Source organism: Nelumbo nucifera, chromosome 3 (genome assembly GCF_055504915.1).
Source record: "Nelumbo nucifera cultivar China Antique chromosome 3, China Antique-T2T, whole genome shotgun sequence".
NCBI classification, from domain to species: domain Eukaryota; kingdom Viridiplantae; phylum Streptophyta; class Magnoliopsida; order Proteales; family Nelumbonaceae; genus Nelumbo; species Nelumbo nucifera.
Window position 1 is genome coordinate 32,903,785 of NC_142651.1, and position 23,513 is coordinate 32,927,297.

A 23,513-nucleotide genomic window follows, 5' to 3' on the forward strand; every position below is an offset into this window, starting at 1 on the left:
GAAAACTTTATACTATGTTTTTATTAAGATCATATTGGAAGCCATAACAAAAGATAATTAAAAAGGAAAAAACAAATTAGATACAATGCAAAGTCACTTATGTACATGAGGGGATGACACAAAAAAGACCCCACAAAAAAATTATATTGGCAATATACTGTCACTGTACAAGTACTCCTTTGGACCCCTGACTTGGCTAAACCATCAGCCAACATGGTTCAACTCCCTGGGGATCCACCTAACTATAGTATGCAAAAGAGACTCCATGTCCTTGGCTTTCGATAAGTAATGGGTCACCCTCCATGACCTGTTCACCTGCTTCCCTAACCAGTTGATGATATTCGCCTAGTACTCCTTTGATGGTGAGGGAGGACAAACCTAATTGTCTAGCAATTCTATTCCCCATTAGCACTGCAAAGACCTTATCCTTTGTTGAGTCTGCTACACCCCTATGTAGGGCTGCAAATGGATCAAATCAAATTCAGATAAGGGTATAACCAATTAGATTTGATAAGAAAAAACCCACATCCAATAATCCAAATTCAATTTGAATCCAACAAATATTTAGCATTCCCTATTCAAATTCGATTTGATCATATTAACAGATATCAGATTCAAATTCGATTCAATTCGGTTGTGGCGATTGGGTAATTATGGTGTTACTTGAACAGTAGAACAAACTAGAAAGAACATGAGCACTTGCATTGTTGTCCAAAGATCAAAAGGTAATTGCAAATGTAAAAGTAGATCATTGGCCACTTAGTCTACACATCAAAAATAAAGAAACAAAGAACCCCAAAGCCAATAGCCCAACCCAAAGTTGTCGTTGTTCCACCATTTCTCGATCTACATACCATCGTTTCATTGTCTTGACAAAAACCAATGCATTTGTAAATTCTATAAAGGTTTTGTTCTCAAACATAAACACTGTTGTCCAATAGCATCAAATTTAGAAATTCCCTGTCCTTGTTTATTTCCACAGTAGTGCCTTCTGCATTGAAATACCTATTCCATGACCAGACTGTGCGATGAATGATCAATTGAGGAGATTGAAGACAAGACACAGGTGAATAGGTGATACAAAAGATCAAAGTTAACAGCCACTCAAGCCTTCTCACTCATTAAAATCAGTGATGATGACGATTGACCCTTAACAAATAGTAAAAATATTTTGTCCTCAACAATCAACTTTGTGCAAATGATGAAAGCCCCTTCAAGCCATTGAAAGCCTGCTTTAATGGGCAATGGACTACACCCTCTTAGCTGATATGCAAAAAGATTAGGTCAATAGGGTTTTAGTTTTTGCCTCTTCGTTCAAACAGTCATTGAAATGACAAGACAATGGGTCATTAATGTTTTCTTGTTTCTTTGTGTTTTAGGTTAACTATAAGGCATATACCCCCATATACAACAAAAATTCTTCCAAAGAGCTTCTGCCATTTAAGTTTCACCAAGGGTAAATAAATAAATACATAAATTATTATATACTTTCATATATAAATGCAATTGAATAAAATTGGATCATGCAAGACCGAATCAGGGCCTATCCAAATTCGATCCAATTCATTTGCAGCCCTACCCCTATGGGTCCACTAAAGACCCAGTAAACACTCTCATCATTCCTTCCTCCTAAAGGTTGCCTATAGATCTCCCATTGAATTTGAGGTTGGACTCTGTCTCCACTTGTAAACTACTGGGCGTGTTAGAGATCTAGCTAGGCAAAAATGATTGTCTCCTTTTTACAAAAGCAAATTGATTTAGCGAGATTAGGTCTTCTAGGACTTCTCTTAGTCTTCTTGCCAAAACCTTAGCCAAAATTTTATAAGTGCTCCCTATTAGACTTATAGTCTTCTGCATTTTGAAATAATGAACTATACAAACCAATATCTAAATAAAGTTGACATCCCCACACCCTACTCAAGCAATTTCCTCAACTTACCAATCAAAACAATAAATTCCTGAACTTATTTTTAACAAGATACAAGTGCCCATAAATATGGCACCAAACAGAACAGGATGGTGAAACAAGCTTCATGTAGCCGACCACACATGGTTGGGACAAGGCTTAAAAGATGGGGATAATTTTTAACAAGATATTGAGCTACTACAAAAACTATTTTTGAGACGTCTCTATTTTTATCAGTAGTTTTTAGACTCCTATATTGACTCTTTATCTAGGAACCAATTACAAAGGTTTTATCCCTCTTCCTCAATCAAGGATGATGATAAACATGGACTGCAATTCAAGATCTTCCCCGCCTCCAATTTCAATGGAACAATGAAAAGAAATAAGTATTGGATCAGTTTTTTAATCCTCACTCCCTCGTGATTCTCCATACGTCATTTGCCCATTCCTCCAGTCCCATGTAATCTCCTATAAAACTCCTAAATCTCGCCAAAAGGAATCTACAAAGAAACTTCTTTCATACCTATACATCTGATTCCTCCAATTCCAAGAAGATATCGTCACTTGGGGAAGATCACTTTTCCTTCCGTCATTCAAATGGTGGCTTCCACCTCAACCCTGTCTGCTTTCCAGATTCCACCTGCAATCCATTACTACCATGCCTTCAAGATCTAACCTTCTCTATTATCTTCTTTAAACTAACCAGTGTAATGCAAACTTATGAGCTGAAAACTTCCCATTTAACTTCAGGCTTCATTTTCTGCAATGAGAACCTTGAAACAACAAATCACCTCTTTATTTATTGCCCATTCAGTGCTATAATGCGGGCATACTTCATCCAATCCCTTACCATATGCTAGGTGTTTCCTAAATCCATGTTGGAGACACTTGATAGTTGACACATGAGCACATCAATGAACTCAGAAAGAAGGGAAAGCTAGCTTGGCATTTGATCCCAGCAGCTATCTTTTGGGATAATATAAATAGAGAGGAACCATACAGTTCTTGATAATGCCCAAATCTCAGGCTGACAAAATCTTAAAGAAGCTGTGGCAAAAACTTTAATTTCTATTCTATCCCAAGACAGGATCCACTTCTGTTGCAGGTTTATTGTTTGTCCAGTCTTGGTTGTGTTGTTCTCATTCATTTTTTATTTCTCCTTCCATCCTATTTCTTCATTACTAGCAAATCCTCATTGAATCGAATATCATTATAGTCCTCAAATCTGGCTCATACCATACTACCATTTTCACGTCCCCTTTGTGTCAGTATGCAGATGTTTGGTAACTTGTACCTGAATTGTAGCATTGTAAATCAGGAAAGTGAGGTGTTTTGGCACATAGAACAATGTGCAATTGTTTATTGTAGTTTAAAAACATAAATGCCACTAGGCACCACATAAGACAACCAAAGTGGAAGTGCCAGCCTGTTGGGGGAAACGTCAAAATACGTTCCCCCAACACCCCCATGGACATAACCTAATGTAGAAGGTGGAACAAACGTTTGAGCTAAATCTGCCTGAAGAAACCTGATTTTGATTTTCACAGTTCATCAGTCCAGATTCCCTCACCACTTATCCAAAAAACAAGACATCAGCTTCAGTAGATCATAGCCCTTCAATGTAGCCTTTGTAGCTCACTTCCACTCAGCTACTGATTATCTATTTCCATGATGAAACATGTCTTCAGGTAGATCATAGCCCTTCAATGTAGCCTTTGTAGCTCACTTCCACTCAGCTACTGATTATCCATTTCCATGATGAAACATGTCCTACCCACCAGCTTATTGTCCCTCCCCTGGAGCTCCTTGTGTTGCAGCCTTGCTTCAGCTGAGGAAGTGATCCACACTTTGCCAATCATTCCATTGAAATGAATGTCTAACACTCTTGGAATCACACCTATTGCTCCCCCAGCCACTTGGATGCTAGAAATTTAGCACCCACCAAGTTCGGTCATGCACTGCATAAACCACCACAGTAGTCACCTATCTCCTCGAATACCTTTGGTTTTCACGGATTAAAGGGGAGGCCACAGATCCCTATATCCTCCACCTCCATCTGCCAGTTATATTAGCTTCTGCTTTGATATGGTTAATATTCTACTTCCCATGAAGATGGTATTGCAATCTCAGCAACTTTGTCAATCACTGTGACCAGGGAGAGTAGTGCTTTGGTGGATAGGAAGGATTTGCTAGTAGCACCAGAAAATTATTTCATATTATAGACTATCACAGGTAGCACTTCATCCCAGCTGCGAGGTCAGACATTGGTAGGCATAACAAACGTATTGTTCAAATTGATGGAGGTGCTGTGTTTCCACTGATTTACTCCACTTGTCAGTGACTTAGTTTTCCTTCCAAACTTCTAGTCTCTTCCTCATCACTTTTGCTGTTTAAGTTCAAAACTTCCTTCCATTCCCCAAAGTTTTTTTTTCCACAATGAACTACTATAGGAGTTGTGTCATTAGTTTCCATCCCACAGAGGATCTTCCATCTGGTATGCATATTTTCTGTACTTTCCGTGCTTCAAAATATTCTGAAATCTCAATGAACCTTCCTTCTTTGTCTTCTTTCAGTTCCACCATGAAGTGCCTCCTGTCAGTTCTCAACTTGTACCTCCTTTTACACCTTTTAGCCACATATCATGATCCGTCTAAGAAACATTTCAACCAGGCAATTGCCCTTCCATCAATACAGTTCACCCTTCTTTCCCAAGCTTCAAACTAACCTTTTTTTTTCCTTTTATCTCTTGTGCACAGAAATGTTAGACTCAAAGATCAGCTTGGATCTTCATGCACCAACACACTTTGGCAGCACTCCATCTCCATGGACAAATTGGAAACTTTCAACAGGTAGAGAACTAAATAAACTAACAAAATACCACATAGGGCCTCACCATTTTGTTGTGCTAAATCAATTTTCTCTAATATTCATGGGAAGCATAGAAAATCTGACAATATTATGCATCTCCAGCAACACAACTCCTAATAAATGAATTCAGTTACCTACACCATTGCTGCCATATGTGTGTTAACAGCCAAAAAGTAGATAGTATGCAATGATATTGCCTTCTCTCTTGCACACTTGAAGCAAAAAATGGCACGCTTTTCTTGCTAAGGTGTTCCATCTTCCATGATAACAACAGAATATAACATTCCTTCATGCCATTAATGATAAATGAGATAATATTTGTCGGTCTAACTAATAGCATATTTTAAGAAATTTCCTCCCATCACAGTTACATATCAATAAATAAAATAATCATTTAATAGTACAAGGAAATAGTAATGAGCAACTCACCTTCTCAAAAAGATTTAAACAATCTTGATTGTCTTCAAAATCAACTTTTGTCCAGTCAATTCCATCTTGGATGTATTCCTGAAAGCAAATTTATGTAGGTTTTACAGATGCTGATTTTATATGTTCCAGCACTGAAGTCATAATTTCTTGAATGAGAAAGCATCTTGTGGTGTAAGAGCATTGTGACATCAATAAAAGTCAGAAACTAGTTTCTTTTAGAAATCCTTTGAAGTAAATCTATATATACAGAAAAACAAATTTCGATAACTAGATTCTATATCCATTTAACACAAAACAAAGAGTCATACTTCCTACCTCCTGCTCCAACTTGAATAAATGGCGATTGAAGTGCTGCTGCAATCTCTCATTTGCATAATTTATGCAGAACTGCTCAAAACTATTTCTCTGCAAAGAAAAGGGGAAAACGGAAAAGTTAATTTGAACAAGTACATGTTCAAAATGAAAGAAAGATAAGTATGAACATACATCAAAAGATTCAAAGCCATAGATATCAAGAATGCTGATGGATCTTCCTGTACGTCGCTTGCCTACTTCCAGGGATTTGTTTATTTGTTCAACCACCCAGTCAAAAAGACAAGCATAGAGTGATTTAGCCAATGCATCTCTGGTGTCAATTGCCTAAAGCACAAGAACTGGTTAGAAAAAAATTATGATTGCCATACAGTGAAAAAGTACAAGCACAGTCTGTCTATCAGAAGATATGATGCATATGCATAAAGGTGACAGTCTACTCCAAGTTTCAAACCAAAAAATTGAAGTTTGTGTTTTTTGTTTTCTCTTGGGTGATCTCTGGACACCTTCCTTGTATTTCTTCCTTTTTATTTTAATAAACTTTATTTTATTACCAAATTAAATATGATAAGCATCCAGGAGAAAGAGTTCTCTAGTATGGATTAACAGAACACAAGAAGCTACTTGAGTTATAACAAATGGTTTCCTATGAAGTGATTAACTGAATAGAAGGTCCAATCCCTTGCCCAGTTCATATTTAGTTCCACCATAGCTAGACTGTTTATTGTGTGGAAAACAGGTCAAATAAATCTCCATAGAATTTCTGTTACCTGAGATAATGTAAGCTTTTGGACAATATTATCATTGCCAACTCTCATTTTGCGAGTTGACAAAGCCAGCTTTAATTCCCCCACATTGCATCCAATCAATTTGGCAACAATATTTAGACCTGAAAATAAAATGCCACGTCAAAAAAAAATGTTAATAAGCAAGTAAATATCATGGAACTAACATGTCAGAAATGATATATTGGAAACATGAACATGATCAGATGATCTTAGTTGCTGTATTCACTAAGTAGTCAACATGTAGTGTGCCACTGATCGAAAAAAAAAATGTGATGCCTTCATAATTAGCACCCTCAATTTTTTGAGTATGCCAGACACTTTATTATATCACATGTCAGTCACATACTCACATGTTGAATTGTGATATTTGGAATAAGCCGATATGCACAAAAGAGTTAAAGATGTCCATATGATGCATGTCTAGAAACTAAGATATTGTTAACTCTTACAAGTCAACAATGACAGGAATAAGAAAGTCCAAGTGGGAGAAAAGGAAGAAGCTATCTCAAGACTATACAGAAATGCAACAATCTAAACAAAGATTTCCTGGGACCAACAAGATTCCAAAGCAACCCAATATACTCTATGGTCTTTTTGAGGAAGGAAAGGGTATAACAAGCTGTCGATTATCTTGGTAAAATTAAGCACTTGAATGCAATACATTATAAAGGCAGATGGTGCCATAAAATATTCATTAAGAAAATCTGGGAGAAATTATTCCTAGCATTAGTGCACCTTGTAATAAAAGAGACCTAAATGTTCTTATCAATGCGTACTCAGGTTTCTTAGATGGTCTGCAACAACCTTAATGTATTTCTTTTTTCTACCGCAACCCCACCTTACAACATTCTCCAAGCCAGTTTTCCCTCAATACGCAATTTCAGTCCCTTACTAGAACGCCTTCACCCTCCCCCTCCCAAACCCAACACGTTTGCCTAGCAAAATAAAAAATAACTTCTGGAATTGGAACTTGCTCATAGTTCAAGAAGATTTTTACCTTCATCTACAACAGCTTCAACGTGGTTTTCATTGTCGATTACAGTAAAAGAGATATTACCCAACCACAAAACAGCAGCAAGCATTGCAAATACACTATCTTGATCCTCTTTGCTAATGTGAACAACATTAAGAGCTTCCTGCAAAAACACTGAAGTTAGAAAGATAATGGAACACAAGGACTAAACTAGAACTGCTGATTTAGGAATTTTAATCTCTAGTAATGCAGGCATAAGTTGAAATACCATAACAATGCGAAAACGTTCAGCGTCATCAATCCCAGCAATAGAAAAGCAATTGCTCTGTCTCAAATATTTATACTCATTTGCATTCTTCAGATGTAGTTTCTCTATGACAAAGAGCAAAAAAAGCAATAGGCAAAGATAGTCAATGCAATCAGCAAGTAAGACATAAAATTTACTCACAAGGGTTTCAAAACTTAGTTCTAGTTCTAGAACATCCAACAAGCCAATAAATCATATAGAATAGTGGAACACCATTATCTAGGAGGGCAAAGAGAGTTGACCTACATTGCAACCATCAATATATCCCAATTTTAGGCAGTGAAAGAAAATGATTGCAATGTTAAAGTCATAGAACAATATAGAACGCATATGATACCTCTAAGTGCTGGAGGAGCTCCAGCACAGAGCTGATAAAATATATGATATGATCTTTCTCCCTCTGCACACTGCACCACTCTTGACTGATCATAAGACAGGAAATTCAATTAATGATGGTACAGTAATCCCAGGCGACAGAGAAGTGCTAGAACAATGTTCAAAAGGAAATACCTTTTCAAGTAAAACTTAATTTCATTAAGAACCAAGTTGGCAGGAGAAAAACAAAGAGAACGTTAAAGTTAGTATCAACTTTGGTACGCAGGAAAAGTAACATCAACTCAAGGTAGAAAGAAGGTTTCTTACAAGTTTGAATTTTGGCACCAGAAATTTTCCCAGTTTCACTGAAGTGAATTTCAATCAGCTTACCCTGCACCATTGAGTCAAAAAAAAGTAGCATTTATAGACTACAATTTCAAAGAGAAATTACTACATTTAATCTTGAGCAAAATAGTCAACAGACTCAATACAAGGCACACTTTTGAGTCCGCGGAAAAGAATAGATAGCTTACAAAACGACTTGAGTTGTCATTTCTTGATGTTTTTGCATTACCAAAGGCTTCCAATATGGGATTAGTCTTCAATATTTCATATTCTATACCACTACCCCCTCCAAGTGCAGCTAAATATTGCATTGCTATCTTTGCTGTTTCAGTTTTCCCAGCTCCACTTTCACCACTGGAGAAACAGATTAACAGGAATTTCATCAATGCATTCAGATATATGTTAAGGAAAGCGCCCAAAGAAACAAGCCATTATATCAGTGGTAACTGGACAAACATTCTGGATTTTACCTGAGTGTATAAATTTATTTAGAGTCAGTACCTCAAAAAATTGGATCTTAAACATCTTGTAGTGAACAAAACTGAGTAAGGACTCCAAGAGCATAAATGTGCAAATTCTTTAGTAATATCAAAATATTACTTGATTTTAAAAGTTCTGTTTTTATTCTTATTTGTTTGATGTGAACGATCAGGGGCAGATTTGTCATTTTCTCATGTGTATGTTGAATATATAGTGGAGAAGGGGCTGTAGCCCACTACTCTCTCCAAATTTTCTTTCTTCCTTCTCTCATGTTTCCCTATTCTTCTCCACATTCACAGTTTCACACACAAACATTTTCAGATTAATAAACTGAATTAATCCAAGAATAACAAGTTGGTACCAGAGCAGTCAACTCCAAGGTTGAAAACCATGCAGTTGTAGGATCAACAAATTGCATGGAGATTTTATAATGTAGATCATATTCCTTGAGTTTCCTAGATTTTTTTAGGGCGCTTCGTGAAAATTTGTGTCTATTCCTGCCCAAGAAGAGAGTCTTCAATATTCATCCAAAAAGTCAAGAAAGACAGATTTCAATTTAAGTTAGCATTCTTTAGCAGGTTTGAAGGTCATGCTTAAGTGTCAGAAGATTTATTGGGGCTTTATAAGATACGTGATTTCGATGCTGAAAATCTGTCTATTCCTGCCCAAGAGGAGTCTTTAATATTCATCCAATAAGTCAAGCAAGCCAGAGATTTCAATTTAAGTTGGCGTTCTTTAGTAGGTTTGAAGGTAGCAGTTAAGTGTTGGTAGACTTATTGGGGCTTTATAAGTGATTTTGATGCTGGAAGGTTCTATGGTCCTGGTGTTAGTAGCCCCTATTTCTCCCTTTTCTCCTACAGTGCCAGGAGTGAATTCTACCCCTGTTTGTGCCCTTTTTTGCTGAATCACCTCTACTCTTGACTTGATATTTAAAAGTATCGTATTGATTTCAGGGCACTTCTAGGAGTGATGTTAAAATGGGTCTTGAGACAAGGTTTACTACAAGTGGTGTTGGGGATACCTTAAATGTGCAGATAACCACTATAAAGCAAGATGGGGCCATTTATTTGGAAATTGGAATGGGCTCAATCTAACATATAGCCATTGCTGGTTGTGATAAATTAGGATACGTGACAAGGTTGGCCACTGAGCGAAATGCCTCAAATTGTCACCGTGCAAAATGGGTGCAAAACACTATATGGTGAAAGCGTAGTTGATATCCCCCCACAAGCAAATAACAAAAGAAAACAGAATTAGAAATGAGCCGGAAACAAAAAATCCCTATTCACCCCTTACTTGGCTAACCCATCAGCAAATGAGTTAGCAGATCTCTTCACCCAACTGTATTTTATCTCAATGTCCTTAGCCAGCCATTTAATTTTTTTTCCTTTCATTGCTGTAGTTCTGCATACCAGTGTTCTCTTCCCTTAACCATCTCACCACCACCTCCTGTGTGTTAAAGACTTGTCCCAAGCTTTAGATGTTGCTAGAGACTATCAACTCTGTAGTGAAATTAATAATTTAAAACAGAGGGAGAAGGCTTTGAAAATTTACTTTTCTACATAGAAGTCATTGCGGTAGGAGATTGATCATTTGGAGACTATCGAGTAGGAAAGTCCAAGGAATGCAACAATCCTTTAGAAGTTGGTTGAATGGAATAGGGTCTTTGAGCTTCTAACTGGTAATAAGCCCCAAGTATGATATTATTCACCAGGACATCCTCACTCATATAATGTATCCATGTCACAGGCCTACGTTTTGGTAAACAGTAAAGAAAATAATAGATGTGTTATATTACAACAATCTATAATTGAGACACCTATACATGTTACATTGAAGATAAGGTATAAATGTATAGACATCTAGATATCCTCACTCATATGGTATATCCATGTTGTTAATTTAATAATTTTTCAAAATAGTTTTTCCATATTTCCTTGATTCCCTCATCTTTTACCAAGACTCTTTGATCTTCCTCTTTTAGTGCACCTAACATAGTTTAAATCGCTTCCTATACTATCACTAATCTATGTTGTACAGTTAAGCTTTCGCCTGGAATGACTTCACAATCCTACAAATCATTCATTTTGTTGTCCTAGTAAGGAAACAAATCTATTTGACTTATATTCGAGCCACTTTTAAATATTAAATTCATCCTTCATTTTGAAACATGTGTTTAGAATTGACATATCCTAAGCTATTGCAAATTCTAAGATTGTATCTCCTATTTCATTCCTCTCCCCAAACCCAAATCTTTCATGCATCATATCATATCCTGCATTTTTTCCCACACTCCCATTTAAGCCTCTTATAAAAATCTCCTTTTTCATTTAGAATTTCTTGGATTAATCTTTCTAAGTTTTTCCAAAATTTTCTTTCAAAGTTTTCTTCTAAATCAACTTGAGGTGCATAAGCACTAATTATGTTAATGATTTCTTCACCTAGAACAAGTCTAATTAAAATTAGGGTAAATTACAAAGACCCCTATACTATGGAGCCAGTGGCAATTACCCCCTCGAACTTTCATTTGCGACAAAGACCACCCTATACTATGGGGTCAGTGGCAATTACCCCCTTGAACTTTCATTTGCGACAAAGACCACCCTATACTATGGGGTCAATGACAACTACCCTCCTGAACTTTCATTTGCAACAAAGACCCTCCTGAACTTTCACTTTGCAACAAATACCCCCTAGCCATTAAGTCAAATGGCAGAATTCATTAGAAAAACAAAGTTCTTTAAATTCTTGTTTCATTTCACTGACATGAATGTCTCTCTTCATCTTAAAATATAAAAATTATTCACTCCTTTCTTTAATAAATTAAGAAAAACCAAATGAAACTTTAAATTTATATCTATCATAAAGAAACTTCTACCATTTCATTTGAATATTGAATCCAGCCAGAACACAGCAAGGATCTATTAAAGCAACCAAGAAGACTTCAGTATTATATTTAGAAAAATAATTGAATCATAAACCATTCAAATAAATAAGAAAAGGGTAATTTGGGACTTAAAAAAAATTAAACAGCAGAATGAGAATCTTTTTGGAAGTTAACTGATCGAACTCTAACGGAGGGGGTATTTGTTGCAAAGTGAAAGTTCAGGGGGGTCTTTGTTGCAAATGAAAGTTCAGGGGGCAATTGTCACAGATCCCATAGTATGGGGGTTTTTGTAATTTACCCTTAAAATTATCCTATCTCCTATTCTTTTAACATTTTTTTTTTATAATTGAAATAATTTTATTAATCAGCAATAGACAATAGTACAAAGTCCACAAGGAAAGGCACGAGTTGCAACCTCTCCGGGCTAGTTAAGTACAGATTTTCAAATTAATAACAACTTACAAAGAAGCACAAAAAAGATCTTCCCTAGAAACCCCCCATTTGGCTAAAGCATCAGCCAAAGAATTAGCAGACCTACTAACCCATTTTACCTCAACTCTCATATTGTTGGTTAACCACTTTACTTTTTTTATGAGATCTTTGTAGCCCCAAATGGTGGTATCCAAGTTTAGGAGCCACCTTGTTACCACCTGAGAGTCCCCTTCAACTAGGAGATTCTCCACCCCAATCTGGTTGGCGATCTGAATTCCTTGTACTGCAACAAGGATTTCTGCCCTTGTGGAATCCCCCACTCCCACCGGTCCTGAGAATAGGGAAATTATGTTGCTGTCCTTATTTCTCAGGATACCCCCTATACCTGAAGGCCCGGGGTTGCCTTGGCTACTTCCATCAAAGTTCAGCTTGATGACACCTTCCAAAGGCGGAACCCATTCTAACAGAATTCTATCCTTCTTTCTTGAAGTGTTAGCTATTACTAGCCAATTCCTCCACAAGTCATCAAAGATATCCACAGTTTTCAGCCAATGGATTGCTCTTGTTAGGATACAATCCTTCATTTCATCTAACCCTCTTTCCTTCTCTAAGAAAATTCTTGCATTCCTTTCCTCCCAAAGAGTCCACAGAGTGGCTGCCCTGACACATTTTCACATGACCTTACCTCTTCTATTGTGCCAAACAAAGACAGATGGGTTGAATAACAAGCTTAAATCAGAAGGCATAGACCACCTACCTCCAAATAAACAAAGGCTCCACCTCCATATAGCTGTAGCAAAGGAACAGGAGATCAACAAATGGAAACAGTCCTCATTCTCGGCCTTACACAAGGAACACCAATTTGGGGAAAGACAAAGAGGGGGTCTCTTTTTCTGTAAGTTTTCCAAAGTATTGATTTTCCCATAGAAGACTTCCCAGAAGAATACAACAATTTTTGGGGGAATAGGTCGCGCCCAAATTTCTTTGACAGGGAATCCTTGGGAAATGGGGTTAGAACTGAGGGATTTTAGAAAAGAAGAGCAAGTAAAAGTACCTTTTGGAAGAGGAGTCCAAACTCTTTGATCAGAAGAAGTGGGGTCCAAGCAAACGGATTCTAGTAAATGAATTAGCTCAATAACACAACTCGACTCACCATCCCTTAACCCTCTACGAAACCCAAAGTCCCAGTTTAAAGATAAGGGGTTTAACGGGCTCGGGAGAAAAGTTGCAATTGGCTCATGTTTGTGAAGGAAAAGGGAATAGAGCGAGGGGAAACGATCTTTGAGGGGTTGAGTACCCACCCAAATATCCTCCCAAAACAGAATAGCATTACCAGAACAATAATCATACTTGATGAATCTGAGGAAGCGAGGGAGAATACCATGTATAGCCTTCCAAGGTGTAGTAAGGGTAGTTCGGCGAGATATCCCGGAATCCCAACCATTTCCTACACAACCATGAATGCTTGCCACCACCTCATGCCATAATCTCTCTCTCTCTCTCTCTCTCTCTCTCTCTCTCTCTCTCTCTCTCTCTCGGCCATCTCCATAGCCACTTCCCTAGAAGGGCTACATTCTTCAACACTATGTTCCCTATCCCTAAATCCCCTTCTTCCTTTGGTTTGTTAACTATCTCCCATCTGATCAAGTGATCCTATTTCACCTCTCCTGGTTCCCATAGAAAGTCCCTCATTCTCTTCTCCAGTTTCTTAGCCTCCCTTGGAGGAATCCTGAACACTGAAAGAAAGTAGGTTGGAAGGTTGGCAAGTGTAGCCTTAATTAAAGTCAGCCTACCCCCTATTGAAATGTAATTCTTTTTCCAAGCCGCCAAGCACTTATCAAATTTCTCCACAATAGGGGCCCAGAAACTACTTTCTTTAGGGTTGGCTCCTAAGGGTAGCCCTAAGTATGTCAAAGGCCAAGAAGAAATATTGCAACCTAAGCATTCTGCAATGGATTCAATCTCCCTATTCTCCAAGTTTACTCCAGCCACAACTTTTATCAAAATTTACCTTCAAGTTGGAGACCCTCTCAAAAGTACTTATTAAAATCTTAAGGTTCTCCACTTTGCTCAACTCATTCCCTTCACAGAAAATAACAATATCATCAGCAAACTAAAGGTGAGTTACTGGAATGCCTCTGCTCCCTATTCTCCATCCCTTTATTTGGCCCTCCTCATCTGCTTTGGAGATCATCCTACTAAAGACATCAGCAACAAGTGTAAAGAGGAAAGGGGAGAGTGGATCCCCTTGTCTTAGCCTATATTGGCTAGAAAAAAGTCCTTAACCACCCCATTCACCAACACTGAATAACGACAAGAGTTTAAGCATCCTCTTATCCAATTACACCATTTATCCCCAAATCCACGTCCATTTGACATCTCCAGCAAGAAACTCCAATCCACTAAGTCATAGGCTTTCTCCAAGTCCAGTTTGCAAACAAATCCTTTCCTGCCCGATCTCCTTATCTCTTCCACACTCTTGTTTGCAATAAGGATCTGATTTGTAATTTTGTCTATCCTGTATAAAGGCTCCTTGTGCTTGGCTAATGAGAGAGGGGAGAACTGCTTTGATCCTCCTAGAGAGCACATTTGCCAGAATCTTACAGGTGGCTGAAAATCTTTGGGGTGTCTGGCATCTTTCTTTTTGGGAATTAAGGCTATAAAGGTGGCATTGATTCCAGGGATCACAAAATGTTTATCCTCAAATTCTTTAAATACTCCAATCAAGTCTTCTTTGACTATGTCCCAACAATCCTGATAAAATGCCATTGTAAATCCGTCAGGACCCGGTGCCTTAGCCCTATCCATAGAAAAAACAGCTTGTTTAATTTCCTCTTCCTCAATCATTCTTTCCAGCCATCCCTTATTAGTTTGGTTCAAAGTTGGCCAATTCTCCTCCCCTACTATTAACCGATTCTCTAAGGGTCTTTGAAAGATGGATTTGAAGTGATCCACAATCCTACTAGAAATCTTCTCTTGAGAGGTTATCTCCACACCATCAACCTCAAGCTTTAGTATCAAATTTTTCTTCCTTCTCCCATTAGCCAAAGCATGAAAGAATTTGGTATTCTCATCCCCTTCCTTGATCCACTTATGTCTGGATTTTTGTCTCCAAGAGATCTCCTCCCTCAACAAAGTCTCCTCTAACTCCTTTTTCAGTTTCCTCCTCATTTCTCTGTCTTGCTCATCCATCATCCCTTGGGATTCTTTTGCACCTAACTCCTCAATCTGAACCAATAATCTAGCTTTTACCTCCTCCACTCTTCCAAATTGATCCTTATTCCATTCTTTTATTTTTCCTCTCAACATTTTTAATTTTTTGTGGAATCTAACCCCATCCCATTTCACTTCTCTCATCTCTTCACTCCACCATTCCTTAACCTTAGGCAAGAAGTCTGGGTGTGTCAACCACATATTTTCAAACCTGAATGGTCTAGGTCCATTACCAAGAGGTTCTTGTCCTACTTCTATAGGGTAGTGATCAGAAGTTATCCTAGGTAGGGCCTTAGCCACCAAACCTCTCCAGTGGCTCTGTCCGACTCCAAGGGGAACCACAGCTGGTTCAGCAAGAGTCGCACCCACTACAGGGGGAAGTGGGGCGTTCACGGGCACAGTTGCTTGAGGCACAGTCAGTGTTGGGATCCCACCCGCGGAGAGCGGTATGGTGAACTGACCTATGCAGACAGACAGGAACTGAGGTTGCCCCCCGGAGACGTTCGCTTCGTTGTTTTGTCCGGCGTTGCTGGAGGAAGCCATGGATTTGATTCTGAGCTTGAGATTTTTGAAATGGAGGCAAAGGCTTTTAGTAGCGAATTCCCACAGACGACGCCAAATGATGTAGCACAATCCGGCTGCTCCCAGCTGGAGGTGATCTGGCTACCAGCAACAACGGGAACTGAGGAACCTGCAAGAGATGAATCAGAGAACTCGGGGTGGCTTACCCGGCGAGGTCACTCCGATGGTTAAGTTAGCACTTAGTAGTGAGCTTGAAGATGATATCAGATTATGAGAGAGCTAGAGAGCAGAGATTACGCATACCTTCGCCCCTGGGGGGTGAGGTCTTTATATATTGGAGTCCTCGCGGGTTTGGTGGAGTAGGTGCAGTCTTTATATGGGATTCGTTTCCGTGTTAGGTGGGGATAACGCCACCAACCGGTAAGGTTGCCCATTTCCGCCTAAATCGGGGAGTGGGTGAGCTAATATAGCCGTTACAAGGCATGATACCGTAAGATGCGAAGTATGGTGATGAGATCTCCGGGGTTGCCATGCAGTGGTTGGTCAGCATTGCCTGAGCTCGTGCTCATTAGATCCGACCTGATATGAATGCCGAAGTGCCTTGGAACCGAGGTGGTCCTGATGTAACCTTGTCCCGAGGTAGACTTGTCCCGAGGTGGTCCGGTTATCCGAGCTCGATCCGTCGCGGACTTGGCGTGTCAGAGTGAGCTGTCGGCCTGCTAGTTTAGGTCGTGTCCACGTGTCCCCCTATTACTAGGTCGGGCCAAATTACCCTTCATCAAGAAGCATGAAAAGCAAGTTGAAGAAGGTAGAGCTTTTAAATTTCCAGCTTGCCTAGATCCTATCTATGGGGGCATACATTCTTAAATCCTAGGGAAAGATGAGCACCCTGATTTACAACATGTTTACCATCTTGTGAAGAAGGAAGAGAGGAGGAGAAAGGAAAAACTGATTTACAACATGTTTGGGGAATTTTGGTCTTTGTACTTATTTAACAAGGGACACTATTGTCTATCCCATTTTATATCACACGCCTTGACCCTGTTAAGCAGGGACAAGGGACACCTCACTCTTTCCCTCCCTCTATTAACACTTACAACACCAACAAACCAGAGTATAGCTTTCAAAAAACTCAACTTGACCAAAAGTAGAATCACTAAAAAATTACAATAGTTCCACTGGTATAGAAATATGGAGAAACTTGACTTCTTTTGTGTGTTTCCCTTTTCACAACCGCATCAAAAAGGTGCTCTATCTATTAGAGAAGCTTGACCACTAGGTAGTTTCACCAACTGAAGTATTAAGATCTCATCATTTTCGGTCATCTCAAACAAGTAAATTTTATACACAAAATAAGATAGAGAATAAGAGGAAAGAGGAAAGAAAAAACATGATCTTAGCCTCTAAAGAAATAAAAAACATGTTCAGTAAACAAACCACATGATGCCCAAAGCATGAACACATCAGACAAAGGCTTTTAACATAGTAGATGCTTAGAATTAATGTTTAAAAAGTTTGTATTTACTTATATAAGTCTCATGAGACTAACAAGTTAGAATTAACATTATAATCACCGGTGGCTTTACCAATCACCTCCATAATGAAAAGAAATATGAAAATGAACATGAGGAAAGAAATCACTACTAACCTTATAATTATAGATTGATTTACTTCATCTGCAATAGAAATAAAAAGAATAAAAAAAATAGGAACCCATGAGAGCAGAAACAATCTCCAAAAGTAATAAAGTAAGCAAATCTATAGCATTTTACCAGACATCCCTGCCCTTCCATGCGTCATTTAGAAGGGAGAAAATTACTCTTAGCAGTGTAGGTACTGAAAAATCAACGTAAAGAAGTTGTATAGAAGATAAACAACCTCGTATCATTTCCTTGATGGCTGTATCTGCAATGGCATACACATGTGGGTTCTCCATGGATTTATGCTTATATGCTTCAATATAATCATTTCCATACAAGGGGACTTCCTTAAAGGGATTGATGGCAACCAATACCGGTCCTGCTTTTGTCTACAAAATACATAGATATGATACCACATGGACTTTAGAGTTTAGATAGGTGAGGCATTTAGCAGCAATTAAGTGAAAATCCAACAATAAATTAAACACTCACATATATCATATCTTGAGTGTATCTATATTGAAGATTGTACAATACTGATGGCTCATTTAAATAGCTAAGCTGCATCAGGTCATCTACACCATCAAGGATATCAGGATTTGCAGGTAATAGATTTTCTGCATTCACCTTCACAACCTGCAGAGAAGGGGAAAACAAGATTGATGAATACAGTGATAGATACACTTGAATAGAACAGTAGTGTTGTTGCTTACTTTTGCTTCAGGAAGCACAATAACAGTCTCAGCTCCTGAAGTTGACACTATCTTCCCCAATGCCCAGTCACCATTTGGAAGCTGACACCAAGATCGCAGCTTCTTCTGAAACAATAAACTTCAACATGTAGGTATCACTAATCAATAGAGAGTATGCCGATTAAGACAATTAATGTCATCATTTTTGGAAAGACCATCCTACAATATATGTTAGAATTCTTAAAAAAGAAATTATGCCCTAACTCTTCATGATAGTAATTGCAAAAGGCATCAACAGATGGATGTGATATGAGGATTGTGTGAACCTACATAATTTTTTTTGTTTCAATTTTTTTAACATAGAAATGCTCACTTTATTCAAATCAGTATAAGGCTATAAGCTAACCTAGAAATGGAAGCCATGAATAAGAATGGCAGATTTTGCATTAAGTATGTGGTAAATTATTCTTTTAATGAATTCTGGATCTGCAGGTGGCAAGTATGAAAGCAAGATTATAGTTTTTGGTAGATTAAGCAATATATAAGATGTCATGCCCAGAACCTAGTACAAGTGTATAACTGTATATTAAGAACCATGAGTGAATATAAGGACATCAGGATCAGGTAAGGCAAACAACGCAAGTAACCCAAAACATCTACAGCCAACCAGGATATGAAGATCCATCTAAACCATCTTTTTTTTGATCGGTAACTTCCCATTTTTATTAATTATGAAAAATAACAATACATTACAAAATGTTTCTGCAGAACACCATAAAATATTTAGAGCTGTCTGTCCCTTCCCTTACATCTATTTCATTTATGTTTTCAAAATTGTAACTCGTATTTAAACATTAAATAGACACCTGAATGAGGTGTGCATTTGAAAATTTTGCTAAGTTTTATTTAATTTTAGTGGTGTAGTCAAAGCATCAACTAGGCATTGACTAAGCAACTGCCTAGGCACTAAAAGACCAAGTGGGTGGTATAGATACAAATAACTTAGTGTGGCAAGTTATTATTGATGTGAGTGTGTGTAACAACTTTGGGTCATTATAACAATCTCAAATTGACAAATGTGAGAACGCAGGTTCTCACTTTTACTGATAAAAAAAAAACAGTTTGGTTAAAAAAAATAAAATGTGAGAACGCAGGTTCGAGTCTGAGCGCAACCACTTTGTGTAAAAATGTCAAAGGTTAGGACTGTATCGAGTCTACCCCTCCCAAGACCCCAGATAGCTGGGACCAACATTAGGTAATGGCCTTTTTATAACTGCATGTGAAGAAAAAAAATTAGGACTCTTAACCCCTATGTGAGTCTACCCCTCCCATGACACATGTACTTCATGCAGAACCAAGGAGATTACTTGAAAATTTTATGCTGTAAGCTATCATTGAATTTTACTACCGATTTATTTTATGGTTTAGTAGTTTATAATTAACATGTAACATAATAATTGTCGAGAGTCATGTATATACATTGTAAAATATGTGTTTATTTATAATATTTACTTTTGTCATTTGTGAGATCTGAAACTCACTTTGCCAAGCCAAGACACCTAGGTGTCACCTGGAAACCTTAAATACACTGAATTATGGTAAGTACTTTCCAAGAAAATATGGGTAGAAGTAGAAAGGATAGGATCGGCTATGTTGTCTGGAGAAGAGTGTTGGGCAGTAAGAAACAACATGTCCAAAAAATGATTGTGGCAAAAATGCATATGCTCAGATGGATGAGCAGAAAAACTAGAAAGAATAGGATCAGAAATAAAGTCATTTGTAGAAACTTAGGAGTAGCTCCAATCAAGGGTTAAAATATCGATTCGATACGCCCGATAGGGGGCGTATCGTATCGGTATCAGACCTGCCCGGCACACGATACGTCACGACTGGATACTTATCCTGCCAGTCATGCCTATCGGTGTGATATGCTAGTGTATCGACGCATATCGTATAGTATCGAGCGATACAACCCAATACGCACCGATACGACAACGTATCGTGCGTCCGCGTCCATGCCTTCGCGTCTCACTTAAAAATTTGAGGCTGGCATGATTCGACCACTGAACCAAAGTTACACAACGACCAAGAGCATGTCTCTTCAACCACCAAGCCACTTACCACTTTTTGATAATAACAAGAAATACATTAACTTTTATTACATTAAAGTCTAGTAGTCTACATACAACCCAAATAAATAATATATATTAATATTCAACAACTCCAACTATAAATTAAAAAGAATAATTTTTAAAATTAGAATTTTATGAACAATGGAATAAATAATTTATCAAATCTACATATACCAAAAATTGATTTTTAATTTCAAGAAATTTATACAAATAAAATTATTATTAATAGAATAATTATTTTAATACTTAAAATTTATAAATTTGCACATTATATGTATATTCAATTTTTTATAAATTATTAATTAATATTTTAATTTGCATTAAATAATAATGTCTACTATTTAAAAATAAATAAAAATATTATTTACAAAATATTTGAGAATATAACATAAATTGAATTGGTCAATTCCACTAATCTACGTTTATATAAAAATAAAATAATTTTGCATTTTAGAGATTTTATAAAATAAAATATTAATAATGGAATAACTATTTTAGTAATTAAAATTTATGAATTTTCATATGATATATATCTTTAAAATTTCAATAGATTTGATATATTTTAAGTTAATATTATATACTTTTATAAATTATTAATAATACTTTACTTTACATTTTATAATAATATATTTATTTTTTAAAAATGAAAATAACATTTATTTTTTATAATAACAAATTTATTTGAGAATTGATTTTTTGTTAATGTTAAAAAATAAAAATAGTAAAATAGAAATATTGATATAGTAATTCAAATAGAATAGTTGTATATGTTTTGTGCATTGGACTTTAATAGAAAATAAAATAATAATGGCTTTATGCATGTATTAATTTCTATGAATCTATATGATATGTCTTAGAATCTTGATTGATGCACTATAAATAAAATTGCATAATATCTATGCATCTCGCTATATTAGTTGTAATATATTTCTTCATATATACCATTAAAATACAAAGCTCCTATTAATTATTTTGGCATTAAACTTAATATTATTAATATATTTATGGAATTTCTGTGCATTTTCCTAGCGTATCCAAACGTTTCTATATTTTTCATTTGTATCCATGCATTTCCTAAGTGTATTTGTATCTGTATCCGTATCCAAGTTGTCCGATACGATACCCGATACCGATACTTTGATCCTTGGCTCCAATAAGTGATAAAATGAGAGAAAGAAGACCGTCAACAACACCAGTAAGAAGAAGTGGTTTGTTACAGTTGAAGGGGCTAGAAGTGCAAGGGGCAAAACTAAAAGGACATAAGTAGAAGTAGTAACAAATGATTTAAGTGCCAATAATTTAAATCATTGGGATAAGGCTTGGATGGTGATGATCATGACTTTCCAAGAAAAGATTAAAATGGGGAAAAAAGGCTATAATCAAATGGGATGAGAAGTGACGAGAGTATCTTTTCAATAACCAACATTTTACAAACTAGTGTCATCTAAATTTGAGTTGTATGTATTGCTTTGTTCATTCATAAAATTTTGTCTAGCATATAACCTCTTTATTGTGATTTTGTAAGAGATTGAACCAATAATAGAGTTCTAAGAGGAACCACCATATACAGACATTGAATTTGCACTAAACAGCCAAAAACAAGACTACTCAGTAAAAACAAACCGCTGATCAGGAACTAGATGCCATCAAAGCACCATGCAAGAAGAGATAGAAGCCTTGGTTAAAAACCAAACTTGGGAAATAGTTTATCTCCCTCCAGACAAGGAGACAGTCGGATGTAGATGGGTATTCACTGTAAAGTACAGGGCCGATGGCAAAGTAAAGAGGTACAAGGCAAGGTTGGTAGCAAAAGGGTATACTCAGACCTATGGTGTTGATTATCTGGAAACCTTTGCACCGGTAGCTAAGATGAGTTCAGTTCATATTCTTTTATCTCTGGCAGCCACCTATTCATGGCCCTTGTTCAGCTTGATGTTAAAAATGCTTTCCTCAATGGTGATTTACAGGATGAGGTATATATGAACATTCCGGCATGTTTTTATGAAAATGTTGGTAAAGGAAAGGTGTGCAAACTCAAAAAATCATTGTATGGCCTGAAACAGTCACCTAGGGCTTGGTTTGACAAGTTCAGAGGGGCACTTACACGTTTTGGGTACACTCAAACCCAGTCTGATCACATCCTCTTTGTAAAGAGGAGAGATGCTTTGGTGTCAATTCTGATTGTGTATGTGGATGATATTGTGGTAACAGAAAATGATGTAGAGGAGATTGATGATCTCAAAAAATTGTTGCAACAAGAATTTGAGATCAAAGATCTTGATGAGCTCAAACACTTCCTAGGGATTGAAGTTGTAAGATCCAAGCATGGGATCTTCATCTCTCGGAGAAAGTATGTACTTGACCTACTGCGGGAAACTGGGAAGCTGGGGACCAAACTAGAAGACACTCCTATTGATCCAAATTATAGAATTAATGTTGTGGATGGTGAGCTGGTAAAAGATGTGGGGAGATATCAAAGAATGGTGGGCCGACTACTATATTTGTGTATGACACGACCAAATATTTCCTATGTTGTCAGTGTTGTTAGTCAACACATGCATGCACCTCAAGTTTAGCACTAGGAAGCTATTGAGAGAATACTTGCATATCTGAAAAAGCACCCTATCAGAGGCCTTCTTTTCTCAAATCATGAGAATTACCCTGATAGACAGATATGGAATCCAACTGTTCCCTCCAAGATTAGTTTTCTGGTTTGGACTATGTCCCTTGATAAATGTCTAACTAAGATTAATGTGGAGAGACGAGGTATTCAGATCCTGGACCTCTCTTGTGGTTTGTGTGGAAAGAGTGAGGAAACTACAGATCACTTGTGCATCCATTGCCCGGTATCCTCTTTGATCTGGGGGCATTTCCTAAAGGCTTTGGAGATTAGCTGGACCATGCCAAAATCAGTGAAAGGAAAGATTGTTTGGAGTTCCATCCCGACAACTGTGCATTGGTCCATTTGGACTGAAAGGAATAACAAAATCTTTTGCATAAGTTTAAAAACCCAAATGAAATTGTGCAGAGAACCATGGGGAAGCTATGTTCTTGGGTGTCAGTGAATGAGGAATTTAAAAACCAGAATGTAACCTTTCTATTATGTTCCAAGTCTTGGATGTACTTGTAATCTGTATTGTGCCTAGGCAGATATAGTGGTCTGGGTCTTGTTGTATCTTTCCTCTTTAAGATGAATAAAATAATTTACCATTTTCCAAAAAAAAAAAAAAGAATCCTATACAGATGCAAACTGGGCAAGGTGCTTAGATGAC

The 23,513-nt window shown here is 37.2% G+C and overlaps 1 protein-coding gene across 1 annotated transcript in view; it reads right to left on the reverse strand.

Moving 5' to 3' along the window:
• LOC104591935 (myosin-1-like) overlaps window positions 1-23,513 on the reverse strand; it is a 37,853-nt gene that overhangs the window by 9,487 nt on the left and 4,853 nt on the right. The window contains exons 2-15 of the mRNA XM_010251094.3: window positions 18,131-18,235; window positions 17,910-18,053; window positions 17,656-17,806; window positions 17,426-17,453; window positions 8,432-8,597; window positions 8,226-8,289; window positions 8,094-8,107; window positions 7,921-8,005; window positions 7,545-7,648; window positions 7,301-7,439; window positions 6,286-6,404; window positions 5,690-5,842; window positions 5,519-5,608; window positions 5,204-5,281 (exon numbers count right to left, since the gene is read on the reverse strand). Of these exons, the coding sequence (XP_010249396.1) occupies window positions 5,204-5,281; window positions 5,519-5,608; window positions 5,690-5,842; window positions 6,286-6,404; window positions 7,301-7,439; window positions 7,545-7,648; window positions 7,921-8,005; window positions 8,094-8,107; window positions 8,226-8,289; window positions 8,432-8,597; window positions 17,426-17,453; window positions 17,656-17,806; window positions 17,910-18,053; window positions 18,131-18,235 (1,440 nt within the window). The remainder of the gene's footprint in view (window positions 1-5,203; window positions 5,282-5,518; window positions 5,609-5,689; window positions 5,843-6,285; window positions 6,405-7,300; window positions 7,440-7,544; window positions 7,649-7,920; window positions 8,006-8,093; window positions 8,108-8,225; window positions 8,290-8,431; window positions 8,598-17,425; window positions 17,454-17,655; window positions 17,807-17,909; window positions 18,054-18,130; window positions 18,236-23,513) is intronic.